Source organism: Helianthus annuus, chromosome 8 (genome assembly GCF_002127325.2).
Source record: "Helianthus annuus cultivar XRQ/B chromosome 8, HanXRQr2.0-SUNRISE, whole genome shotgun sequence".
NCBI lineage: Eukaryota > Viridiplantae > Streptophyta > Magnoliopsida > Asterales > Asteraceae > Helianthus > Helianthus annuus.
Genome location: NC_035440.2, coordinates 144,890,627 through 144,913,652, shown reverse-complemented (window position 1 = coordinate 144,913,652; position 23,026 = coordinate 144,890,627). Strand labels below are relative to the sequence as shown.

The following is a 23,026-nucleotide window of genomic DNA, read 5'->3' as shown; positions in this document are numbered from 1 at the left end:
GGAGGATTTTAGGAAAACGTTCATGATAACTGTCCCTTGGATTTTGACAAAGGAAATAAAATTTACTTTCTTAACTATACGGATGTTTTATCATTAAAAATTCATAGAAAGAAAGCTTTCCTTAAACAAATTGTAACAAATTTGAATATGGGAACTCACATTCCTTTGTGTTGACACTTGATTTTTACGTGTTCTTCAGGTACATGAGTTCGGCTTTGTGATTTTGGCATATCTTATGGTAGTGATGCTTGTCGTGTTTTAAAATGTTTTGGATAACTTTTAAAAACTAAATTGGGACCGTGTGTATTTGGATCTATAAGGATCAAGACTACTATGTCGTGGTTGTGGATTGTGTTTATCCTTAAACTCTAAAATCATGTTTTAAATAAGTTGTACGACCAAAATAAACAATGCATTGTCTACTATGATATTTATGGGTACCTATATCCGTCACCGCCATGTTTGTATTTCCGCTGCGACGTTTTTGGGGTGTGACAGTTTTGTACAGAATATACAGGTTTTTTGCCGGAATCGTCGATTTTTGGCCGGCCGACTAGGCACGACTAGAGCCAACTAGTGATTAATCGACTGATTAACGAAAATTACTCAGTTACTGGCCAACTAGCGATTAATCGCCGATTAGTCGCGATTTTTATAACACTGATAAAAATGTGTATATATATACATAAAACTGAAAATTACATATAAAAAACCCGATTCAATTAATCCTGATTAATCCCTAGTAATCACGAGTAGTCGCTAGTCCCTACCTAATCGGCCGACTAGTGCGTTGTACAACCTTGATAATAATACAAACCTAAAATAGAAAAAAACGATAAAAGAAAAATCAAAGTACTATTCAAATAGGTTGGTAATTGTAATATAGATAATATGTTACTCATTAATTAATTTGATTCTTTTAATAACTTGTGTATTGGGCTGTAAATGAACCGAACGAACACGAACAAGGCCATGTTCATGTTCGTTCGTTAAGGAAATTAACATGTTCGCGAACTGTTCACGAACGCATACCGAAAATCAGTTTATGTTCAATTGTTCACGAACATTTCGTGAACACTGCTCACGAACACAAACGAACGTAAGCAAATAAAAATGAACGCAAACGAACATTTAACTTGAAAATAAAAAAAATGAAAACATTGTTATCCTTAACCATTGGATATAAGTAGTTAAACACAACTATCAAATGATAAATCAAAACACAAGAAGTCTACCACACCACCAAAGCATGAATAAAGTTTAACTAACTTATACATAGTTATCCCCAAAAATGTCTTAGAATATTCAAATTTTAGCTAACTTAGAAAAAATAGGGTTTCAAGTCTTCAATATGTTTAAATAAAACGTTTATTATTTATTATTATTTTTAATATAATCAGATGAACATATTACCGAACGTTCACGAACGCAGTCGAACGAACGAGACCTGTGTTCGTGTTCGTTCGCTAAGCTAATCGAACAAAATTTTTGTTCGTGTTCGTTCGTTAAGCTAATCGAACGAACATAAGCGAACTTCCCGCCGAACGGTTCACGAACTGTTTGCTGAACGTTCGGTTCGTTTACAGCCCTACTTGTGTACATTAACTTTTTATATAAATCTAACTCCACAACTATGTTAATTTTTTCCCAACACTAATTTTTTTGTTGAATATGGATACCATGCCGCTATCGTACCAAATCGAACAGAAACTAACAATGAATAGTAATAATTTTTTTATATCTTAAAACTATACGAGTGCCAATACCATATTAAAAAATGGGTAAATTACTTTTTGAGTCCCTGTGTTTTATGTGTTTTAACTAGTTGAGTCCAAAAGCAAAAAGTTTAACGACCTGAGTCCCTATAAGCATTTTCTTTAACCATTTGAGTCCAAATTTCTAACACTGCTAGAATTTTTTGGTTAAGTATTGTTAAATAACCAAAATACCCTTATAGTTAAAAAATAAAAAAATAAAAATAAAATAAAATACCTTAATCAATTACATCGTCTACCCAACACAATCATACCCATAAATAAATTTCCATTTATGATGAAGAACAGAATACAAATTCAACACCCAACAAAAAAGATCAATACAACCAGCACCCATTAGGGCAATGTACCACACATATCTGTCATCAAAATGATTTTTGCATCAAACACGAAGAAGTGGCGAGTCCCAAATTGCGTCAACAGCGACGACAGCAGGGATCACGAGCTGGCTTCTAGGGACAGTGAATCTTGAAGAGTCGTCAGCATCAGAGCCAAAGCCGGACAACCACCGACGAGTTAACCACCGGCTGAAACCCTACGCCGCCACTGAAACCCTAACGCCACGACTGAAACCCTAACTGCCTCTCCGCCTCTCCGACCAGATCTGGAGGTTTAATGGAAGGATCGGAGTTTGTCGACCAGATCTAAATGTCGAACCTACTTTCCGGCGACGCATGACTCTCCGGTGAGTAGAGAAAAAAATTGCACGCTTCTGTTTTGCCTAGTTCCGTTACATCTAAGGTTGTTTCTGACATGTTAGGTGACTTTGGTGGTGGTCTCGATTGTTTATAATGGTTGGATTCGTGGTTGCAGGTGGTGCAGTGGTGGTTGACGGTGCAGAAGGTGGTGATAGTGGTGGAGGTGCGGTTTGCAGGCGGTGACAGTGGTGTTTGGCGGTGGAGAAGGTGGTGATAGTGGTGGAGGTGCGGTGGGGATGGTGGTGGTGCGGTGGTGTTAATGGTGGTGTTAGGGTCTAGATGAGAGAGAGGAGATATACAGAAATGTGAAATGAATGATGTGTCTGTGTATAATAATATATATAATTTCTCTTTATTAATTTTATTAAAATCGTGATGCATTATACACTTGTTCATTATACTCTTATGCGTACAAGAGTTGTACTTTGTATGTAAATGACCAAATTACCCTTATAGTTAACAGACTTGGTGGATGGTGTTAGAAATTTGGACTCAAATGGTTAAAGAAATGCTTATAGGGACTCAGGTCGTTAAACTTTTTGCTTTTCAACTCAAGTAGTTAAAACCCATAAAACACAGGGACTCAAAAAGTAATTTACCCTTAAAAAATATGTAGTTTTTTTATCGTTAAGTATGCGAGTATTGACACGTGACGAACTGAACCGATTTTAATCAAACTACATCCGTACCAATACCGGTAATATTGGAGCCTGTATTTTTTATGGTTTTTAATTGATATAAAACACGCGCCAATGTCTGTTTGGGCATATCACGGCTTTATTTTTTTTAGTTTTCTCTTTAAGCTGCTATAACGAGTACCGTTACCAAAACAAAACAAACCAAATCAAACCGCTACCAACTGAATTCCCACCGCATAGCGTGATGGAAAACCGCTAGTTTAAATTAAAAAAGAATGGTGAATAAAAATATTGTATCATCCCATTTCCAATCATACCCCTCTCTTTCTTGAATTCCGGTGCTTGATCTTTCAAGCTCAGGAAAACCATTTCATCATTTGAGCTTGAATTTTTGGCGGGATTTGTGACGAAGATTTCGTTGTTTCTTTTCAAGAAATGTTCGATAGTGACAAAGAGAGGTTGGGTTTTTTTTATTATTGTTATTCTGTCGTTTGATTAAAGCATAGGCTTCGTTAGAATGGAAGTTTTGGCAATGGTGATGGCGATCTATTAGTTCATGAAATCCCATGTGAGTTATGCAATTCAGTTGAACTTGATCATGGGGTTTGAACTGAAGATTAGCAAGAGTTTTGTTTCTTTGTTCATAAGAACACTGGGATTGGACACCCGCGAAGTAGCCACAAGAGCGGCACGTTCATTATTCGAATTAGACTCGATTCGATTAGAACCGTATTCGGGTTACGATTATTCAAATCGGGCCCTAAAGGGAAGGGAAGGCGGGGAGGGTTGGGTTAATTTAGTAAGTTCACAAGTTCACAAGATACAGATAATTAACTAATCGATCTTCGGATGCCTTAGAGCGGTTTAACATGTCATCTAACTATAACAAGATCAGCCAAGCAACGGAAGATGGGTTAGATGGGACAAAACATGTCACACAATTACACGATGTTCCTGGATTGATTCATTTCACCGATAAACCTGTTCCAGTTTCTCCACCGAAAATAGAAGCCATGAAGTTCAAATCTTCACCGGCTCGTGTTAGTGTAGATTCGTTTAAAGAGAATGAAACGGCATCATCATTTCCAGATTCACTGAACAATGTATCTAATCGTAGAAATGATCCAAAAGGATCAACTGATTTTGATGAGGAAGTTGATAGATATTTACTATGATATTTATGGGTACCAACCTCCGTCACCGCCATGTTTGTATTTCCACTGCGACGTTTTTGGGGTGTGATAGTTTTGGCTGGAATATACAGGTTTTTTGCCAGAATCGCTGATTTTTGGCCGGCCGACTAGGCACGACTAGAGCTGACTAGCGATTAATTAATGACTAGCGATTAATGGATTAATTAACGAAAAATTACTCAGTTACTGGCCAGCTAACGATTAATCGCCGACTAGTCGCGATTTTTACAACACTGACAAAAATGTGTGTAGATATACATAAAACTGAAAGTTACATATAAAAAACCCGATCCAAATAATATCGATTAATCCCGAGTAGTCGCTACTCCCCACCTCACTGGCTGACTAGCGCGTTCTACAACCTTGATAATAATAAAAAACCTAAAATAGAAAAAAAAATGATAAAAGAAAAATCAAAGTACTATTCAAATAGGTTGGTAATTGTAATATAGATAATATGTTACTCATTAGATTCTTTAAATAACTTGTGTACGTTAACTTTTTATATAAATCTAACTCCACACAACTATGTTAATTTTTTTTCAAACACTAATTTTTTTTTTGTTGAACATGCATACCATGCTGCTATCATATACCAAATCGAACAGAAACTAACAATGAATAGTATTATTTTTTTATATCTTAAAACTGTATGAGTGCCAATACCATATTAAAAAAATATGTAGTTTTTTTTTTATCGTTAACTATACGAATATTGACACGTGACGATTTGAACCGATTTTAATCAAACTACATCGGTACCAATACCGATAATATTAGAGCTTGTATATTTTATGGTTTTCAATTGATATAAAACACATGTCAATGTCTGTTTGGGCATATCACGACTTTTTTTTAGTTTTCTCTTTAAGCTGCTATAACGAGTACCGTTTATCGAAACAAAACAAACCAAACCGCTACCTACTGAATTCCCGCCGCATAGCGCGGTGGAAAACCGCTAGTTTAAATTAAAAAAAAAGAATGGTGAATAAAAATATTGTATCCATCCCATTTCCAATCATACCCCTCTCTTTCTTGAATTCCGGTGCTTGATCTTTCAAGCTCAGGAAAACCATTTGATCATTTGAGCTTGAATATTTGGCGGGATTTGTGACGAAGATTTCGTTGTTTCTTTTCAAGAAATGTTCGATAGTGACAAACTGAGGTTGGGTTTTTTATTATTGTTATTCTGTCGTTTGATTGAAGCATAGGCTTCGTTAGAATGGAAGTTTTGGCCATGGTGATGGCGATCTATTAGTTCATGAAATCCCATTTGAGTTATGCAATTCAGTTGCACTTGATCATGGGGTTTGAACTGAAGATTAGTAAGAGTTTTGTTTCTTTGTTCATAAGAACATTGGGATTGGGCACCCGCGAAGTAGCCACAAGGGCGTCAGACGTTCCTTATTCGAATCAGACTTGATTCGATTAGAACCGTATTTGGGTTACGATTATTCAAATCGGGCCCTATGCCAAACCCAAGTTCACAAGATACAGATATTAAGTTTCTTAATCTTTTATATTTTTTTAACTAGTTTTAACCTTTGACTACATTGATTTTGCTTTTAGAGCACCTTCATCATCAACTCCAAGTTCACAAGATACAGATAATTAACTAATCGATCTTCGGATGCGTTAGAGCGGTTTAACATGTCATCTAAGTATAACAAGATCAGCCAAGCAACGAAAGATGGGTTAGATGGGACAAAACACGTCACACGATTACATGATGTTCCTGGATTGATTCGTTTCACCGATAAACCTGTTCCGGTTTCTCCACCAAAAATAGAAGCCATGAAGTTCAAATCTTCACCTACTCGTGTTAGTGTAGATTCGTTTAAAGAGAATGAAACGACGTCAACATTTTCAGGTTCACTGAACAATGTATCTAATCGTAGAAATGATCCAAAAGGATCAACTGATTTTGATGAGGAAGTTGATGTGAATTCAGCTGTAAGAAAAGCCATAGAAAAGGCTCAAGAAAGTATACGCATTGCGAAAGAATCTGTTGGTAGAAAGAAGAAGGGTCTTCAAAGCTTTTCAAATAAAACATTCAAAGATAGCTTTAAAGTTGAAGGTACTTCATCTCAAGTTTTTCCAGATTTCAAGGATGGTAAGAAACTTTTGGTTGTAAAGAAGGTTATAGATGAAATAAATGAGAAAATATCAAAAAAATCAACTAAAGAATGTTCGATACCAGTACAATCTTGTAACATATATAAACATGAACATGAAACCTTGTGTTCTAACGAAGTTGACAGAGAAACAACAAAGACCGAGACCTTGGAGGCTGCGCATGAAGATCAAGCATATAATATGTTTTATAAAGGTAAAATGAATCAAAATGTACCCCAAGGATCTTATCAAAATGATAGTGAGAAACTAGAGGAGGTTCTTGAACAAAAAGATGTTCAAAATGTCGAAAGTGATAAGGGGGGTGAGGAGGTTTTGGAATTGTTTGAAAACGCTAAAATCCATGACGAAGAAGGAACTTGTGAGATGTTTTGTGATGATTTCGAGATGACACAAGAAGATAATATCACCGATGAAAGCAAAGAGGAAACTTTAGATGAATCTTTTGATCAGGAATTCAATGTGAAATCAGCCGGTGATGACAAAGTTTCAGAAGAAACTGACAATATCGATGGTATTTATGTTGAAAGCAACATTGTTGATATGTATGACAACATAGTGGAAACAACACAAGATGTTACAGAAGACAAAGAATCAACGGAAGAAGCCGTTGCATCAGAGGTTTGCGAAAAGACTTCAATGGATCAAAATGAATCCGATGAGGATGAATATGAAGTGAAATCTGAAGTAAATGATGCGCGTTGTGTGAAGACAGACATGGATGAATCTAACAAACAAAAGAACATTATCGACAACCTGGCGGCAGAGAATGATGGAAATGCAAATGAAATCAAAGATTCGCTAGAATCTCGATATAGAGATAAGGAAGATGAAACCGAGGAGCCTGGGCCGAGCAACGCGTCGGGACAAGATCATTTTAGAAGGATTTATGAGGAAGCAGCTGCTAAAGAAAGGGAACGGGTCAGAAACAGATCAGTAGTTGAAAGGGCAATTTCTGAAGCTCGTGAGCGGGCCTATGCAGAAGCCCGTGAGAGAGCTGAACGTCAACGGGCTGATGTTAAAAAAGCTATAGAGGAAGCTAGACAAATAAAGATGGCAGAGGCCGGTGAAAAGGCTGCTAAAGCTTCTGTTGCGAGTAGATCTGCACAGTCCAAACGTAGAGCAGAACGTGCCACAGTTGAAAGAGCCACATCAGAGGCCTGTCAACGTGCTCTAGGGAAAGCAATTTCACAGAAGACTGTTTCTGTAAGTAATGAAATATTAACGTTATTAATGTTATATTGTCATTGTCTTTTATGTTGTTCTTGCAGGATTCTAACAGTTTTAAATCAGCTTTGAGAACCAAAGCAAAGTTAGAAAAGCAAAACAGGATCATCGAAAGAGCGGTACCTGTTGCTTTTCTCCATAACTGAATAGATGCCATACGCGTGCGCACACGTGGTTAATTACTCATTAATTCAGTGGTTTCTTTCATAGGCTAAAACGATTGCAGAAAAAGAGAAGCGGGATCGACTTGCACAAAAGGAAAAGGAACAAGCTGAGAGAAATGTAATAGTCCTAAATTAAATATAAAATATTTACCAGATTTTTATCCTTTATTTTTTTTAATGTTTCTGTATCCGGTGTTATGTCAGCATTTAGCAGAGAGTCTTGATGCTGAGATCAAAAGGTGGTCTAATGGCAAAGAAGGGAACTTGCGCGCATTGCTTTCGACACTGCAGTATGTATGTACAAGCTTTCATCTCAAACCCAAAACTTGTGCGTGTTATTAAGCGTGCAAAATGGACGGTTTGTCAAGTTGGGAAACGGGTCGGGTTTAAAAATCAAAATCAATATTTAAACATGATTAAAATAGTATATTATTATTCTAATGATCTAACTCCCTTTCAATAAAGCCGTTTTGGACATTCTTTGCATATGAATGCACTTCATCATCATACAACTTTCAGCTCATTTTACCATATCCATTTTTTTGTTAAATCATGTAGCCTAGCCCTTTTGTCTCGTTAGAGATAAAGCATAACCCAAAAAGGGGTCGAAATTGCTACCTTGAACACGTCACCTTTGGACGTTTAACGAAATTATTTAGCTTACAGATCCTTGGACCCGAGAGTGGTTGGCAACCGGTTTCATTGACACACATGAATACCACTAGTGATGTAAAGAAAGCTTACAGAAAAGCTACCCTTTGTGTTCATCCTGACAAGCTGCAACAATGGGGTGCAAGCATTCAACACAAGTATATGTGCGAAAAAGTTTTTGATCTTTTAAAGGTATGCAATTAATCTTCTGTTCTAATCTGTTTTTACTGAACACTCTTTTAAGGAATTATGTTTTAAACATGGGTTAAGATAACTAAATAGTCTAGATATGTCATATGTTACACGAAATCAAATTTGTGACAATACTAGAAATTAACAGTCAAGTATAAGGAAAATAACTTGGTAGAACTCACAGAATGATTGTAAGATTTTTTTTTTTTTTTTTTCTGATTATTGTAATCGTTTGAACACCTAAAACTAGTAATTAATAGAAAAACTAAACTTATGTACCATTTCATTGAGCATCAGAATTGGTAATGAAGAGTTGTTACAACTAGTTGCATCTTTTCAATTGTAAAAAAAAAAAAGACAAATTCTTTTTTCTTTCATTATTGACAGTAAAAGTTGTTATAGCTATACGATAAACTTGTGTTAAATATACTCAAAATTCAACCTTTCAGGATAGAGAAAGGTAGGCAGGAGAGAGAAAAGGGCTGGCATTAGTTACCCAAAGCATTATTTACCTGTTATTTCTATTTTATTTTTTAATTATTAATTACAATCATTAGCTTTTAGCTTTTATATTATTTTTTAAGTAAACATAAAGTATTTTTTATACAACCCAACTTTTATGTAATGGGTTTTTCTTAATCTTTGTCATAACACACAGACTTGACAAATGTTTTTGAATAAATTATTCAACTTTTATACCAATCAAGTTGAATAAAAAGTGGTCTGAAATGTGTAAAAATATTAAAAGACAACAGTTTTATTATAAATTCATCAAAATTAAGATAAGCGTAATCTAAGTACTTCAGGCAAGGAAGTGCTCAGGATGAACTCCACATTTAATGTGGTGAGAAGAAAGGGTGCATTTTCTAAACTCATTGCCTTCAAACTTAGAATTCCCAAACTTGGCATCCTTTGTCCCTCTCACACAACAACCATTGTTAATTAACAAATACTTCTTTAGATTGTTGAGGAATTCTTTTTAAGCAACGATTAAGATAGTAGTTTGGGTATATTTCCTTTATCGTGTATAGGATCACTTTCCTAGAGAAGTATTTAAAACCTTAGATTGCCTAAGTAATTGGAAATTAGCTTTGTGATAATATAAGAAGCTAACACTTGTGTATATGTATTATAGATTAAGTAAAACTCGGAGAATTATCGTAAGAAAATCTGTATAGTCTGGTTACGGGGATCATCCCAAGGCAGGGAAATAATTCATATACTATGCATACCAAAATGAGGTACCTTTTTTCACGAAGCGTCACAATTGTTCATAAAAAGCTTGTGGCCTTTCAATAGAAAAAATGAAGCATTTTCACTGTTGGCGGAAAAAGTATGTCATTTATACCGAGTTATAATTGTATAATTGAGGTTTCATCAAAACTTAGATCATCAAGTTCTAATATAACAACCAATGTAGAAATACATTTATAAGGTCAACGTATAATATCAGTGTTGGAAATAAATGTACTTGCACAATTGTTGTTTGAAATTCATATACAAGGACAATGTTAGAATTTCAGGCCTTACACTGAGGATTCCAAAACTATCTAAGTAATCACATTTCCACACGGTAACACCAACGCTTTGCGAATGCAAATTCTTTTTGATTACCTTTGGTTTTGCCTTCTATAATTTACTTGAGTGTACACAAGCGTGTGATCCACATCTCCTAACTATTAAACTTAATTAAAATCCTTTTCGGTTTCTATACACTTTGAGTGATTTTTCTATGTTCCATCCATTTGACCATTTTCGTCTAAAACAATTCTTTTACCCATTTGACATGTCCGAGATAAATAAATCAACCAGATCTAGCATTCGTAACTAAATGTGTCAAAGTGGTCACTTGTAGCTTGCTTATTTTGTTTATGCCTAATATTTGTGTGTACCAACAGGCAGCATGGAAGAGATTCAATTCTGAGGAGAGATAGTAGCCTCATGATTTCAAGTAAGTGGGCATTGAAAAGTGACAAATGAATTGAGTTCAAACTTGGAATAAGTTGGTGTTTTGTGATGGTGAGTACTGAGTAATCAATCACTTGTTTAACGACTAAATAGCAAAAGAAGCAAAAGTGTTCAATGCAATCTAGAATATAGTTTCTCATGCGCATGTGATAAGTCATTATACTAAAACTTTTGATGCTAAATAATATTGCATTTATATACTGACTGAATTGAGTAATTGAGAGATTCATCAATTTATAGTAAACCAGAATGCAAATCAAAAGCCCAAATACATTTCCAAAACCAAAACAAATACGAATGCAAAAGCCTAAGGGGCCGTTTGGTTCGCAGAAATTCAATGAAATTTAAGGGAATTGGAATTTGAATTTCATCTCATGTTTGGTTCACAAAATTTGATGGAATTAGAATCCCAATTCCAATCTTCATGTGTTTGGTTGACAATGGAATTATAATTAGAATTAGGTATGAATTCCTCCAAATCTAACATATAAGGCCATGGGGTATGGGGCGTGGGTTGGGGGAAAACGCCCAAGGCACCACCCCAGGTGGGCTTGGGTTGGGGCGTGGCCCTTGGGGCTTGGGTTTCAAGCCGGGCGTGGGGCGGGGGAAGCGAGCTGACATGGCGGGCTGTGTATGGCCAAAAGAAAAGAGCCGTTGGGCTAGCCGTTGGCCAACGACTATATTAAAAAAAAAAAAATTCTTCCATTTTTTCACTATAAAACTTACATTTTTCTTCCATTTTTTACCACATTCAACCACATCTTCTATACATCTTCAATTCTCCTTCTACAAAACGAAAAAATGCATCCTTATAACCGTGCTTATGACCCGACGAACCCGTATGCACTCCAAGAAAGTAATCCTAGCCCACCGCCCAATCGTCCAATTCCTCGTCCATTTTTCATACACTCTTCTATGCCCGACATGGCGAGTTATGCATCGTATATCGGGAATCGTGTGTTTACTAACTTCCCACACACCGACGATTCGATACCTACCCCGTTTTCACAATCGCCCGTCGACCTTTCACCAACCTCCATCGACCTTTCACAAAACGAATCCGTTCCCGAAACTCAACAACCCAATGATGGTCCTTCCGCATCGAAACCCATCAAAAAGAGAAGTCATAAGAAAAAAACCGAGGCGGATAAAGTAGTTGAAACCGCCAAACGAAAACAACAAAAATGGGTCGTTGTTAAAGAAATTGCATTGGCGAGGGCTTGGTGTCAACAATATCAACATTCAACTTTAGGTATTCTTAACCTTTGTTTTTATTAATGGTTATTTTTTATATAACTTTGTAATATATTAAAAAATTTTTATTAAAATAGGATTCGCAACATCGAACCGCCCTGTGGGAATCGGTTAGTAGAGTATTCCATGAAGAAATAGGAAGGGAGGCTTATCGTGAAAACGATAGCTTATCCTCAAAGTGGAGCGAGATAAGCACCCAACTTACAAAATTTAGTGGTTTTTTAAATAAAGCAAAGCAAAACCCTAAAAGTGGTGAAACCAAAGCCGGCATTTTGACAAATGCAGTGGTCACATTCAAATCAAATGTGGGGACCGACTCCCGTTTCATGCATTGTTGGGAGATTTGTAAGTTCCATCCAAAGTGGGCGACTATCCCCATTGGTAGCGAAACTAACTCGTCTTCCAAAAGGTCAAGGGCCTCGTCCCAAGCCCAATCTGATGCACGAGATCAAGAGTTTGAGGACCTTTTGGATGATTCGCCAAGCCCAAACCGGCCTGGGTATGGAAGAAATGCCTCAAGAAGGCGTGCTCAAAAATCTAGATCTGGTACGGCATCGCCTTCAGCTGGGAGTTCTGGCTCGTGTAGGGGAATATACAGCGAGCAGTTGGATGACATTTCATGCAAGTTGGATACATTCAACGTATTCCAACAAAAAAGGGCCGAAATACGAAAGAGCAAAGAAGCTAGAGATGCCGCTAGAGATGCCCGGAAACAAAAACAGGATGATCTGAAATTTCTATCACAGCCCATTGATCACCTACAGGGTGACGAGTTACAACTAGTCTTGGCGTTGAGAGAAGAGATAAAAAACAAATATAAAAGTTAGGAATTTTTTTTTTTGTAATTTTCTTTATTTAAAAATATTAAAAAAATTAAATTTGTTGTTTTAAATAATATTCAAATAGCCCAGCCGGTCAGGCCAGCGAAGCCCACCAAACCCACGCCCCAAACCCCCGCCCCACCACACCGTGTTGAATGTGGGTTTAGCTCATGTCTGCCACCCAAGCCACGTGTTAACTAATGCCCCAACCCAAGCCCAACCCCCGCCCCACCATACCCCACGGTCTAATAAAAGACAACAAATAATGACACATGGCATTCTCTTCTTCAACCTTATAAATTTTATTTATATTTATTTAATAAATTTCTTTTAATATTAATATTAACTAATAAATATCACTTATTTTTATCCTAATCTTTATCTAAAATTAACAAATAACTTCAATTTTGCAATTTAGACCCTTTGTTTTTTTTTTAATTTTTAACCCAAAGTTTTTCACCTTTTACAATTTAATCCCACCTCTTTTTTATTTTCAATTTTGGTTCACCATACTTTTCATTTTCCGAAATTTTTCGTTTCGTTCTAAATTTTGTGAGTTAACGCATCGCAACGTGCGTGCATGTGGGGTTCAACACTTTTTCGTATATTTTTCCCCGTTTGACTGGCCCATCGCGTCACATCTATTTTTCTGCATTTGACAAGTCCGTCCAACACGCGGGTCCTGTATGGACTTAGTTATTTTTTTCTATGTTTTACGTTTCGGTTTAATTTCTCAGCAACGAGCATGCGTGATTCAAAGATTTTACGTCTGCTTTTCGCTCGGCGTTATTTTTTTCCCGTTTTTATTTATTTTGTTTTTACGAACTTTTCCAGTGTTGGTGGTCGCTGACAATGGTATAGTATTGCTACTACTTAACACAATTTTATGAAAACACTGCAACGTAGGGGCTTAATACTTGTAACGCCCATTTTTCTTATTCCAAAAAGTATTATTATTTACCAAAATTCGGGCATGGCCCGTTCGTATAATGAAAATTTCCCTGTAAGAACTTAAACATGACGCAGCGGAATTACGTACCATAAATTTTTTTTTCTTTCTTTATAAACCTTATGTCTTACTTGAAAGTTCACTTTCAAAATATCTCCTCTACATTGAATACATCAAACTAACTCAATTATAGAATAAAACATAACTTATATTTAACAAATTACATTCTTATACACCCCGTACAATCCTTCATGTGACTCGGTCCTTGATCTCTATCCTTTGATGATCCTCGTATTTCGTACTACCTGCGCTCACCACATAAAGTCGTAACATTAGCACGCATCATAACACACAAATTTATTCACGTTTACTCTTCGTTCCATTAACCCTTTACGTTCCAGCTTTCCATTTGATCATATGATCCACGGTGAGATTTCCTTGCTATTCCTGCGTTCCACTTCATTCACCAGGCATACTATTAATATTGTTAGCACTAATTTCATTGGATACGTGCGTAACTATTTTCTTACATACTTGTACATAATTATATAATCACACATAATCAATTACATACATACGTTCGTGCCCTTATATAATGCATCTACGTCCCTTCGTGCGTATTTACATACACCCATACCTACATCATTGCGTACACTTCCGACTTTATACATATATACGAATATACATTCCTGCTAGTAATATATCCAACTCATAGATGCCTAATCACATACGTACCTCTATAAACTTACATATGCCTCTTATACTTATCTTGCTCCATTTTATGCTTGCGCACACGCTTATTGCAGCTCATGAACATTTTACAATGAGTTAGATTACATTTTGGGATAACCTATGGGCTACGGGACTGATTTGGACGAATTCTGCACATTATACTGAACTGGCAGCTGATGCACGGCCATGCGTCCAACCGCACGACCGTGCAGTGGCAACTGATGCATGGCCATGCGTCCAACCGCACGACCATGCAGTTCCTACGACGTTGGGGGCACTGGCAGTGCACAAGCTAGTGCAATGATTTTCTCGAAATCGCACGACCATGCGGCCAAGCGCACGACCATGCGGCCAAGTGCACGACCATGCGGCCAAGCGCATGACCATGCGCCATTTCGCTGCAGATCCATTTCGATGTCCGAAAACGCTAAAACGCGCGTAACTTTTGAACCGTTTACCCGTTTAACCTCCCGTTTCTTCCTACATGCTTGTAAATTCACATCCTATCAAATGAACTTAAAATCCCATAACCACCTTAAGGAAAATCTTAACTTACACGCTATCGGCTTATTACCCTCTTACCCACAATTCGACCCGTTCATGCATTCATCAACGTAACTTGTTTGTTTTACCATAAACTCTTATAAACCTAATAATATCAGTGACATTTATCATAAAATAATAAGTTCTTAGGCATTTTGCATCATCTTAACACATTATCGTTCATATACTTAGTTTTGACCCGTTAAGGGTATTTGCGCGTTAAATGGTTTATGACATACCAAGACCATACTCTTCGCTTCCATACTTGTCCAAGACATTACACTAATCAATAACTTGCTTCTAAACTACTTATTAAGATCGTTTGCCCAAAATACCCATCAAGGGCATTTTGGTCAACTTTAATCCCATCATTTACGACGAAAGACTTTCCTACATATTTAACCTCAAACATCATGTTTAATTAATTTCAACACTTTATTACTTACTTGGACTAAGAAGTGATTACGGAAATCACTTACCTTAAGCGTTAGTGTTCATGCTTGCTTCCTCACCTCCGCTTGATCCGTTAGCTTTCCATACTTGAGTCCATGTCAATTTGGGATTCCTATCCTTTCAAGTCATTATGCCCATATCATAGTTAGTCCACATGTTCATTCATATCACATCCATTTCCAACTTTTAATTACATAGACTCTTAATAGTCGAACTTTATCATAGATAAACATGAACTAACAACCACATTGTTCAACATTCACTTAATCAAAGTTATTATCTTACATACGTTCACAACATAACCTCAACATTATCGTTTACCAATAAGCTATTCATTTCACACTCATACACATTCACTTTTAATTACCATAAATCTAGCGCATCAAATACATGGCAAGCATCACACCATTGAAGCATAGGGTACAAGTTCCTAATGCATATTTCTACCCAAATCATACCATCAACAACACCTTTTCACGTATTCCTCCTACTACGCGTCTTTTGTGCTCAACTACCAATAATTATACCCTTACCATACTCAACACATATTCATCCATTAGCTAGCATGTAAATTTCACATACTACCCTACACTAGGCATTTCATCAAACACCTTGTGAGCGTACTACTATCTAAGCTCAATGTACAAGTACCTTGTGCATAAGCTTACTATCTCATATCAAAATCATAGATTCAACAATCACCATACCATTTTCATTCTAATTAGGTTCATTCTACAACATCACACAACATCTAACTTCACCCATCGAATTCTATAGAACATATCACATATAGTCATCATTAACTTCATTCTACTACCACTTCAAGTGGGTTTTTCTCAAAACATCAACATAATCGAAATTAAGCATGCTATAGCCTCTATGTATTCATATTGTCTAGAATTCCTACTCAATTTCAATAAACATTCACGGATTATACATAACCCACTTAACAAAACATTACCAAAACACTTAATTCGACTTACTTTGTGTTAGAGACACTTAAATGATCAACATTCAGGTTCATGCATCCAAGCTTCCCTGAGATTTCTCCCCAATTTGATGAAATTAGTGAAACTAGGGTTTCACCTTTCTCCTTGCCTTGTTCGATCGATCCAGAGCCAAAAACACATACTGGCTTCTTTTTTTTTTTTTGAAATATATTACACATTTACACATTAGCCCCCTTGTCTTTTAAGGTATGTTTAAATTTGTTATTTCCATACTAACTTGGTCTCTTTTCTTAGTTTAACTTAGTTACACACACAACTTTAAACTTACTATCGTTTTTCTTACGGTACCATTTTACGGTCACCGTTTTTCTGTTATTTAGCATCACAAAATAATATTATTTTATAACATACGAAATTTGGGGTGTTACAAGTCTACCCCCCTTAAAGAAGGTTTCGTCCCCGAAACCTCTCTTGTTCCTACATTTGCCTTTCTATTGTACTCATTCAATGGGCACACTACAACATAACTCATTCGGGGTCCTTGCATAAAAATCTCAACCATGAATAAATATAATCGTACGCATTGTTCTTATCTTCTTAAATTAGTAATTTACTCTCATAATCACACAAGGGACAGGGTCTGATCCAGAGCTCTTATTAGTGTCTTTCACTTTATATTGCTAGTTTCTAGCACATATTATCCCTAGCATTTCATTCATTGAACTTATTCCAAATGTATACAATTATTAATTGTATAAACCTTAATCTGTGGTTTGTTTCTAACTTCCTATTTAAGCATATTTCATTCATATATTTGCTAATCGAAATAAATCGATTTATTTCATACTACTCATACATCATACGCTATCTTTCATTTTGATCACTATGGGCCATCCTAAACATTCCATTACTATCGTTCCTTCTACTTACATTCACATTCATAAAAAGGTCGACGTATCATTATACGCATACCATAAACATTCGATATACCAATTCTTACTCATAATCACAAGCTAAACGTTTCACTAACCTCGTTCCCATTGCATAATCCAACTGCCCACGACCCGATCCGAACCAACCCAATACTCATTGTGAGTCATGCGATACCTGGGTTGATTGTATTTGTTCCTTTGTTAAGCTTCCACTTAAATGCGTTCTTTCAACAATGTCTTGTTCAAATGAACATGGCTAACAAGCCAAGCATCGAGGTTAGTATTTCTTAACGATACTTGTCGTCTCTACTCTTGAAAGTGCATCCAAAGACCTAGTCGTGCTATTCACTCATTGTTGACTTTCAGAAAGTCAATCATCTTACCTACATACTTTCGTCGTATGATCATGTACTCATCTAAACCTTGTCGGCCATACCAATGATACCATTTACATATCATAATCATGGTGAAAGACATACATATACATAAGTACATGATCCACTAAATATATATATGCACATGTATCACCATTTCAACTCATACTAACATATTTGAAATACTATAATTGACAATCATATTTAAAAACTAGAAATTTGACATAATCTCAACACCATTGCTTACTAGTAAGTCCATATTTCTCACACGAAACTTCTTCATTCTAGTTACTTAATTCGCCAAACTTCATAATTTGATCTTTCAAGGCCAAGTAACATTTCTTATTTATCGTATATGCATCGAGGTATACATTCGTACTTCTTTCCATTCATGCTTACTTGCAAAATCATTCATTACGTTATTTTGGTACTCATGACCAAGCTTACCCTTCTCATTCATACTTAAATCATTGTCCGGGTAGTAGCCCGCCTTACATTATAACTCCTACGAATCGATTACTAACACATTTACACATAACGGGTTGTAAAACTTCTTTCTTTCATCTTAAAACTTAGGTTTGTGTGTGTCCATTACGGTCATTTTCTCGTTCGTTTACTTCGCATTACTCATAGAACTCGTTTGACATAACTGCGGTCAATTATTGACACAATTCTGATGTGGGTAAATTTTATATTTTTATATGTTTTAAACCCATCTTGCGGATTCAAATGTAACATCCCTACCCTTTTACTACTTCTATAATTTGAATCCCTCTAGCGAACCTTCTAACCTACCATTCATACGTTTTCTTCCTTCTACGATTTGAATCCATCTCGCAGATTCAAGTATATCATTTCTGCATTTCATTCCTTGAATCCGTCTTGCGGATTCATACATTCCCTTCGAGCCTTTCATTCCTTGAATCCGTCTCGCGGATTCAAACATTCCATTCATATCTTTCATTCCTTACACGTGTTGACTCCGTCTCGCGGATTCCAATACATCATTCATACTTTCATTCCTGAAAGTCTTACATTTCTTTTCACCCCCACGTCCACCTACTACCTGATTCTAACGGACATACCTGTAACAATTATCACAGTCTCACGAACGTCATACATTTCTTGTATACTGACCAGGTACACAATCCACATACTAGTTTCGTGTCTTCGCGTAATCGCCACCTTATGACCGCAGAATTAAGTTTCGGTACGTGTAACATTTTCAAAACTTCCTTACTCTGTCATTTTATTTCATTTAAAATTTTCTTTTACCTGCTTAATTTTTACCATTTCATGCACCAACAAGCTAAATCTACGTACCTCGGTCAATATGTCATATTACATACCTTGGTGCCAGCGTTAGACCGCATTTACAAATCATCCTTTCAAAGCAATCATGCCGACCTTACACATAACATACTGTTAGTTGTCTTCACATACATACTTAAGCACATACTTACCTTGGCACCTACCCTTAGATTTTGATCGAGTCTCGGATTGTACGGGTCCTTGGTCACGAGAGCACACCGGTTTGAGTTCAAGTAGTTACCTCCTTCTACTTGATTCTCTCAAACCAGGGCTCTGATACCAACTTGTAACGCCCATTTTTCTTATTCCAAAAAGTATTATTATTTACCAAAATTCGGGCATGGCCCGTTCGTATAATGAAAATTTCCCTGTAAGAACTTAAACATGACGCAGCGGAATTACGTACCATAAATTTTTTTTTCTTTCTTTATAAACCTTATGTCTTACTTGAAAGTTCACTTTCAAAATATCTCCTCTACATTGAATACATCAAACTAACTCAATTATAGAATAAAACATAACTTATATTTAACAAATTACATTCTTATACACCCCGTACAATCCTTCATGTGACTCGGTCCTTGATCTCTATCCTTTGATGATCCTCGTATTTCGTACTACCTGCGCTCACCACATAAAGTCGTAACATTAGCACGCATCATAACACACAAATTTATTCACGTTTACTCTTCGTTCCATTAACCCTTTACGTTCCAGCTTTCCATTTGATCATATGATCCACGGTGAGATTTCCTTGCTATTCCTGCGTTCCACTTCATTCACCAGGCATACTATTAATATTGTTAGCACTAATTTCATTGGATACGTGCGTAACTATTTTCTTACATACTTGTACATAATTATATAATCACACATAATCAATTACATACATACGTTCGTGCCCTTATATAATGCATCTACGTCCCTTCGTGCGTATTTACATACACCCATACCTACATCATTGCGTACACTTCCGACTTTATACATATATACGAATATACATTCCTGCTAGTAATATATCCAACTCATAGATGCCTAATCACATACGTACCTCTATAAACTTACATATGCCTCTTATACTTATCTTGCTCCATTTTATGCTTGCGCACACGCTTATTGCAGCTCATGAACATTTTACAATGAGTTAGATTACATTTTGGGATAACCTATGGGCTACGGGACTGATTTGGACGAATTCTGCACATTATACTGAACTGGCAGCTGATGCACGGCCATGCGTCCAACCGCACGACCGTGCAGTGGCAACTGATGCATGGCCATGCGTCCAACCGCACGACCATGCAGTTCCTACGACGTTGGGGGCACTGGCAGTGCACAAGCTAGTGCAATGATTTTCTCGAAATCGCACGACCATGCGGCCAAGCGCACGACCATGCGGCCAAGTGCACGACCATGCGGCCAAGCGCATGACCATGCGCCATTTCGCTGCAGATCCATTTCGATGTCCGAAAACGCTAAAACACGCGTAACTTTTGAACCGTTTACCCGTTTAACCTCCCGTTTCTTCCTACATGCTTGTAAATTCACATCCTATCAAATGAACTTAAAATCCCATAACCACCTTAAGGAAAATCTTAACTTACACGCTATCGGCTTATTACCCTCTTACCCACAATTCGACCCGTTCATGCATTCATCAACGTAACTTGTTTGTTTTACCATAAACTCTTATAAACCTAATAATATCAGTGACATTTATCATAAAATAATAAGTTCTTAGGCATTTTGCATCATCTTAACACATTATCGTTCATATACTTAGTTTTGACCCGTTAAGGGTATTTGCGCGTTAAATGGTTTATGACATACCAAGACCATACTCTTCGCTTCCATACTTGTCCAAGACATTACACTAATCAATAACTTGCTTCTAAACTACTTATTAAGATCGTTTGCCCAAAATACCCATCAAGGGCATTTTGGTCAACTTTAATCCCATCATTTACGACGAAAGACTTTCCTACATATTTAACCTCAAACATCATGTTTAATTAATTTCAACACTTTATTACTTACTTGGACTAAGAAGTGATTACGGAAATCACTTACCTTAAGCGTTAGTGTTCATGCTTGCTTCCTCACCTCCGCTTGATCCGTTAGCTTTCCATACTTGAGTCCATGTCAATTTGGGATTCCTATCCTTTCAAGTCATTATGCCCATATCATAGTTAGTCCACATGTTCATTCATATCACATCCATTTCCAACTTTTAATTACATAGACTCTTAATAGTCGAACTTTATCATAGATAAACATGAACTAACAACCACATTGTTCAACATTCACTTAATCAAAGTTATTATCTTACATACGTTCACAACATAACCTCAACATTATCGTTTACCAATAAGCTATTCATTTCACACTCATACACATTCACTTTTAATTACCATAAATCTAGCGCATCAAATACATGGCAAGCATCACACCATTGAAGCATAGGGTACAAGTTCCTAATGCATATTTCTACCCAAATCATACCATCAACAACACCTTTTCACGTATTCCTCCTACTACGCGTCTTTTGTGCTCAACTACCAATAATTATACCCTTACCATACTCAACACATATTCATCCATTAGCTAGCATGTAAATTTCACATACTACCCTACACTAGGCATTTCATCAAACACCTTGTGAGCGTACTACTATCTAAGCTCAATGTACAAGTACCTTGTGCATAAGCTTACTATCTCATATCAAAATCATAGATTCAACAATCACCATACCATTTTCATTCTAATTAGGTTCATTCTACAACATCACACAACATCTAACTTCACCCATCGAATTCTATAGAACATATCACATATAGTCATCATTAACTTCATTCTACTACCACTTCAAGTGGGTTTTTCTCAAAACATCAACATAATCGAAATTAAGCATGCTATAGCCTCTATGTATTCATATTGTCTAGAATTCCTACTCAATTTCAATAAACATTCACGGATTATACATAACCCACTTAACAAAACATTACCAAAACACTTAATTCGACTTACTTTGTGTTAGAGACACTTAAATGATCAACATTCAGGTTCATGCATCCAAGCTTCCCTGAGATTTCTCCCCAATTTGATGAAATTAGTGAAACTAGGGTTTCACCTTTCTCCTTGCCTTGTTCGATCGATCCAGAGCCAAAAACACATACTGGCTTCTTTTTTTTTTTTTTTTTTGAAATATATTACACATTTACACATTAGCCCCCTTGTCTTTTAAGGTATGTTTAAATTTGTTATTTCCATACTAACTTGGTCTCTTTTCTTAGTTTAACTTAGTTACACACACAACTTTAAACTTACTATCGTTTTTCTTACGGTACCATTTTACGGTCACCGTTTTTCTGTTATTTAGCATCACAAAATAATATTATTTTATAACATACGAAATTTGGGGTGTTACAATACTAGTTTCTTTAACTAAAGAAATTCAAAATCCTTCCTATATGTGAAGGGATTAAAGTAAATTTATTGGAATCTTCGACCGTTTCGACCCGCACCGTTTCAACCCGTACCGTTTCAACCCGAACTGTTTCGACGCGAACCGTTTCGACCAATACCGTTTTGACCAGTACTGTTTTGACGCAAACCCTTTCATTGGAATCTCGAGACATTAGCGTCGCCTAGGAAACACTTCTTACTCACTTTACACACACACTTTCTCAATTTGGGTATTCACATTTCTTTATTCTTTATGCATATTGGACTATTGAGATGGTTATCATACATCAGTATTTGGGCCTAGAGTTTTCATATAGGTCAAATGAAATGAGTATAGTTTAAAGAAAGTAAGTTATAAATTTGGAGGCACTATAATTTGGATGGCCCTAGCCTGTGCCTAGGGTCCTAAGCCTAATGGGTCGGCCCTATGGAAAATTGCCATCCCAACCCATATGTTAGTTTTCACAACCCATCACATGATTGAGGAAATAGTTTCACATGGTCACCTTCTCAGTTTTGTCCTAGAACTGCCACTTGAACATTCCAGACCCCTCTCTATCTCCCCCCCCCCCCCCATTCATGCCCGTGAAAATCCCACAAAAA

At 36.5% G+C, this 23,026-nt stretch overlaps 1 protein-coding gene and 2 long non-coding RNA genes across 3 annotated transcripts; all 3 read left to right on the top strand.

The window, feature by feature from the left end:
* Positions 1–2,035: 2,035 nt before the first annotated feature.
* On the top strand, positions 2,036–2,850 carry LOC110927760. Its single transcript, XR_002585875.2, has 2 exons — positions 2,036–2,460; positions 2,536–2,850. It is a non-coding gene; the product is annotated as an uncharacterized LOC110927760 (long non-coding RNA).
* Positions 2,851–5,954: 3,104 nt separating this feature from the next.
* On the top strand, positions 5,955–7,651 carry LOC118479403 (auxilin-like protein 1). Its single transcript, XM_035976148.1, has 2 exons — positions 5,955–7,533; positions 7,632–7,651. The coding sequence occupies exons 1-2, from the start codon at positions 5,955–5,957 to the stop codon at positions 7,649–7,651; spliced, it is 1,599 nt and encodes a 532-aa protein (XP_035832041.1).
* A 61-nt stretch (positions 7,652–7,712) lies between these two features.
* On the top strand, positions 7,713–8,122 carry LOC110931633. Its single transcript, XR_004863833.1, has 3 exons — positions 7,713–7,783; positions 7,875–7,946; positions 8,033–8,122. It is a non-coding gene; the product is annotated as an uncharacterized LOC110931633 (long non-coding RNA).
* The last annotated feature ends 14,904 nt before the right edge of the window (positions 8,123–23,026 follow it).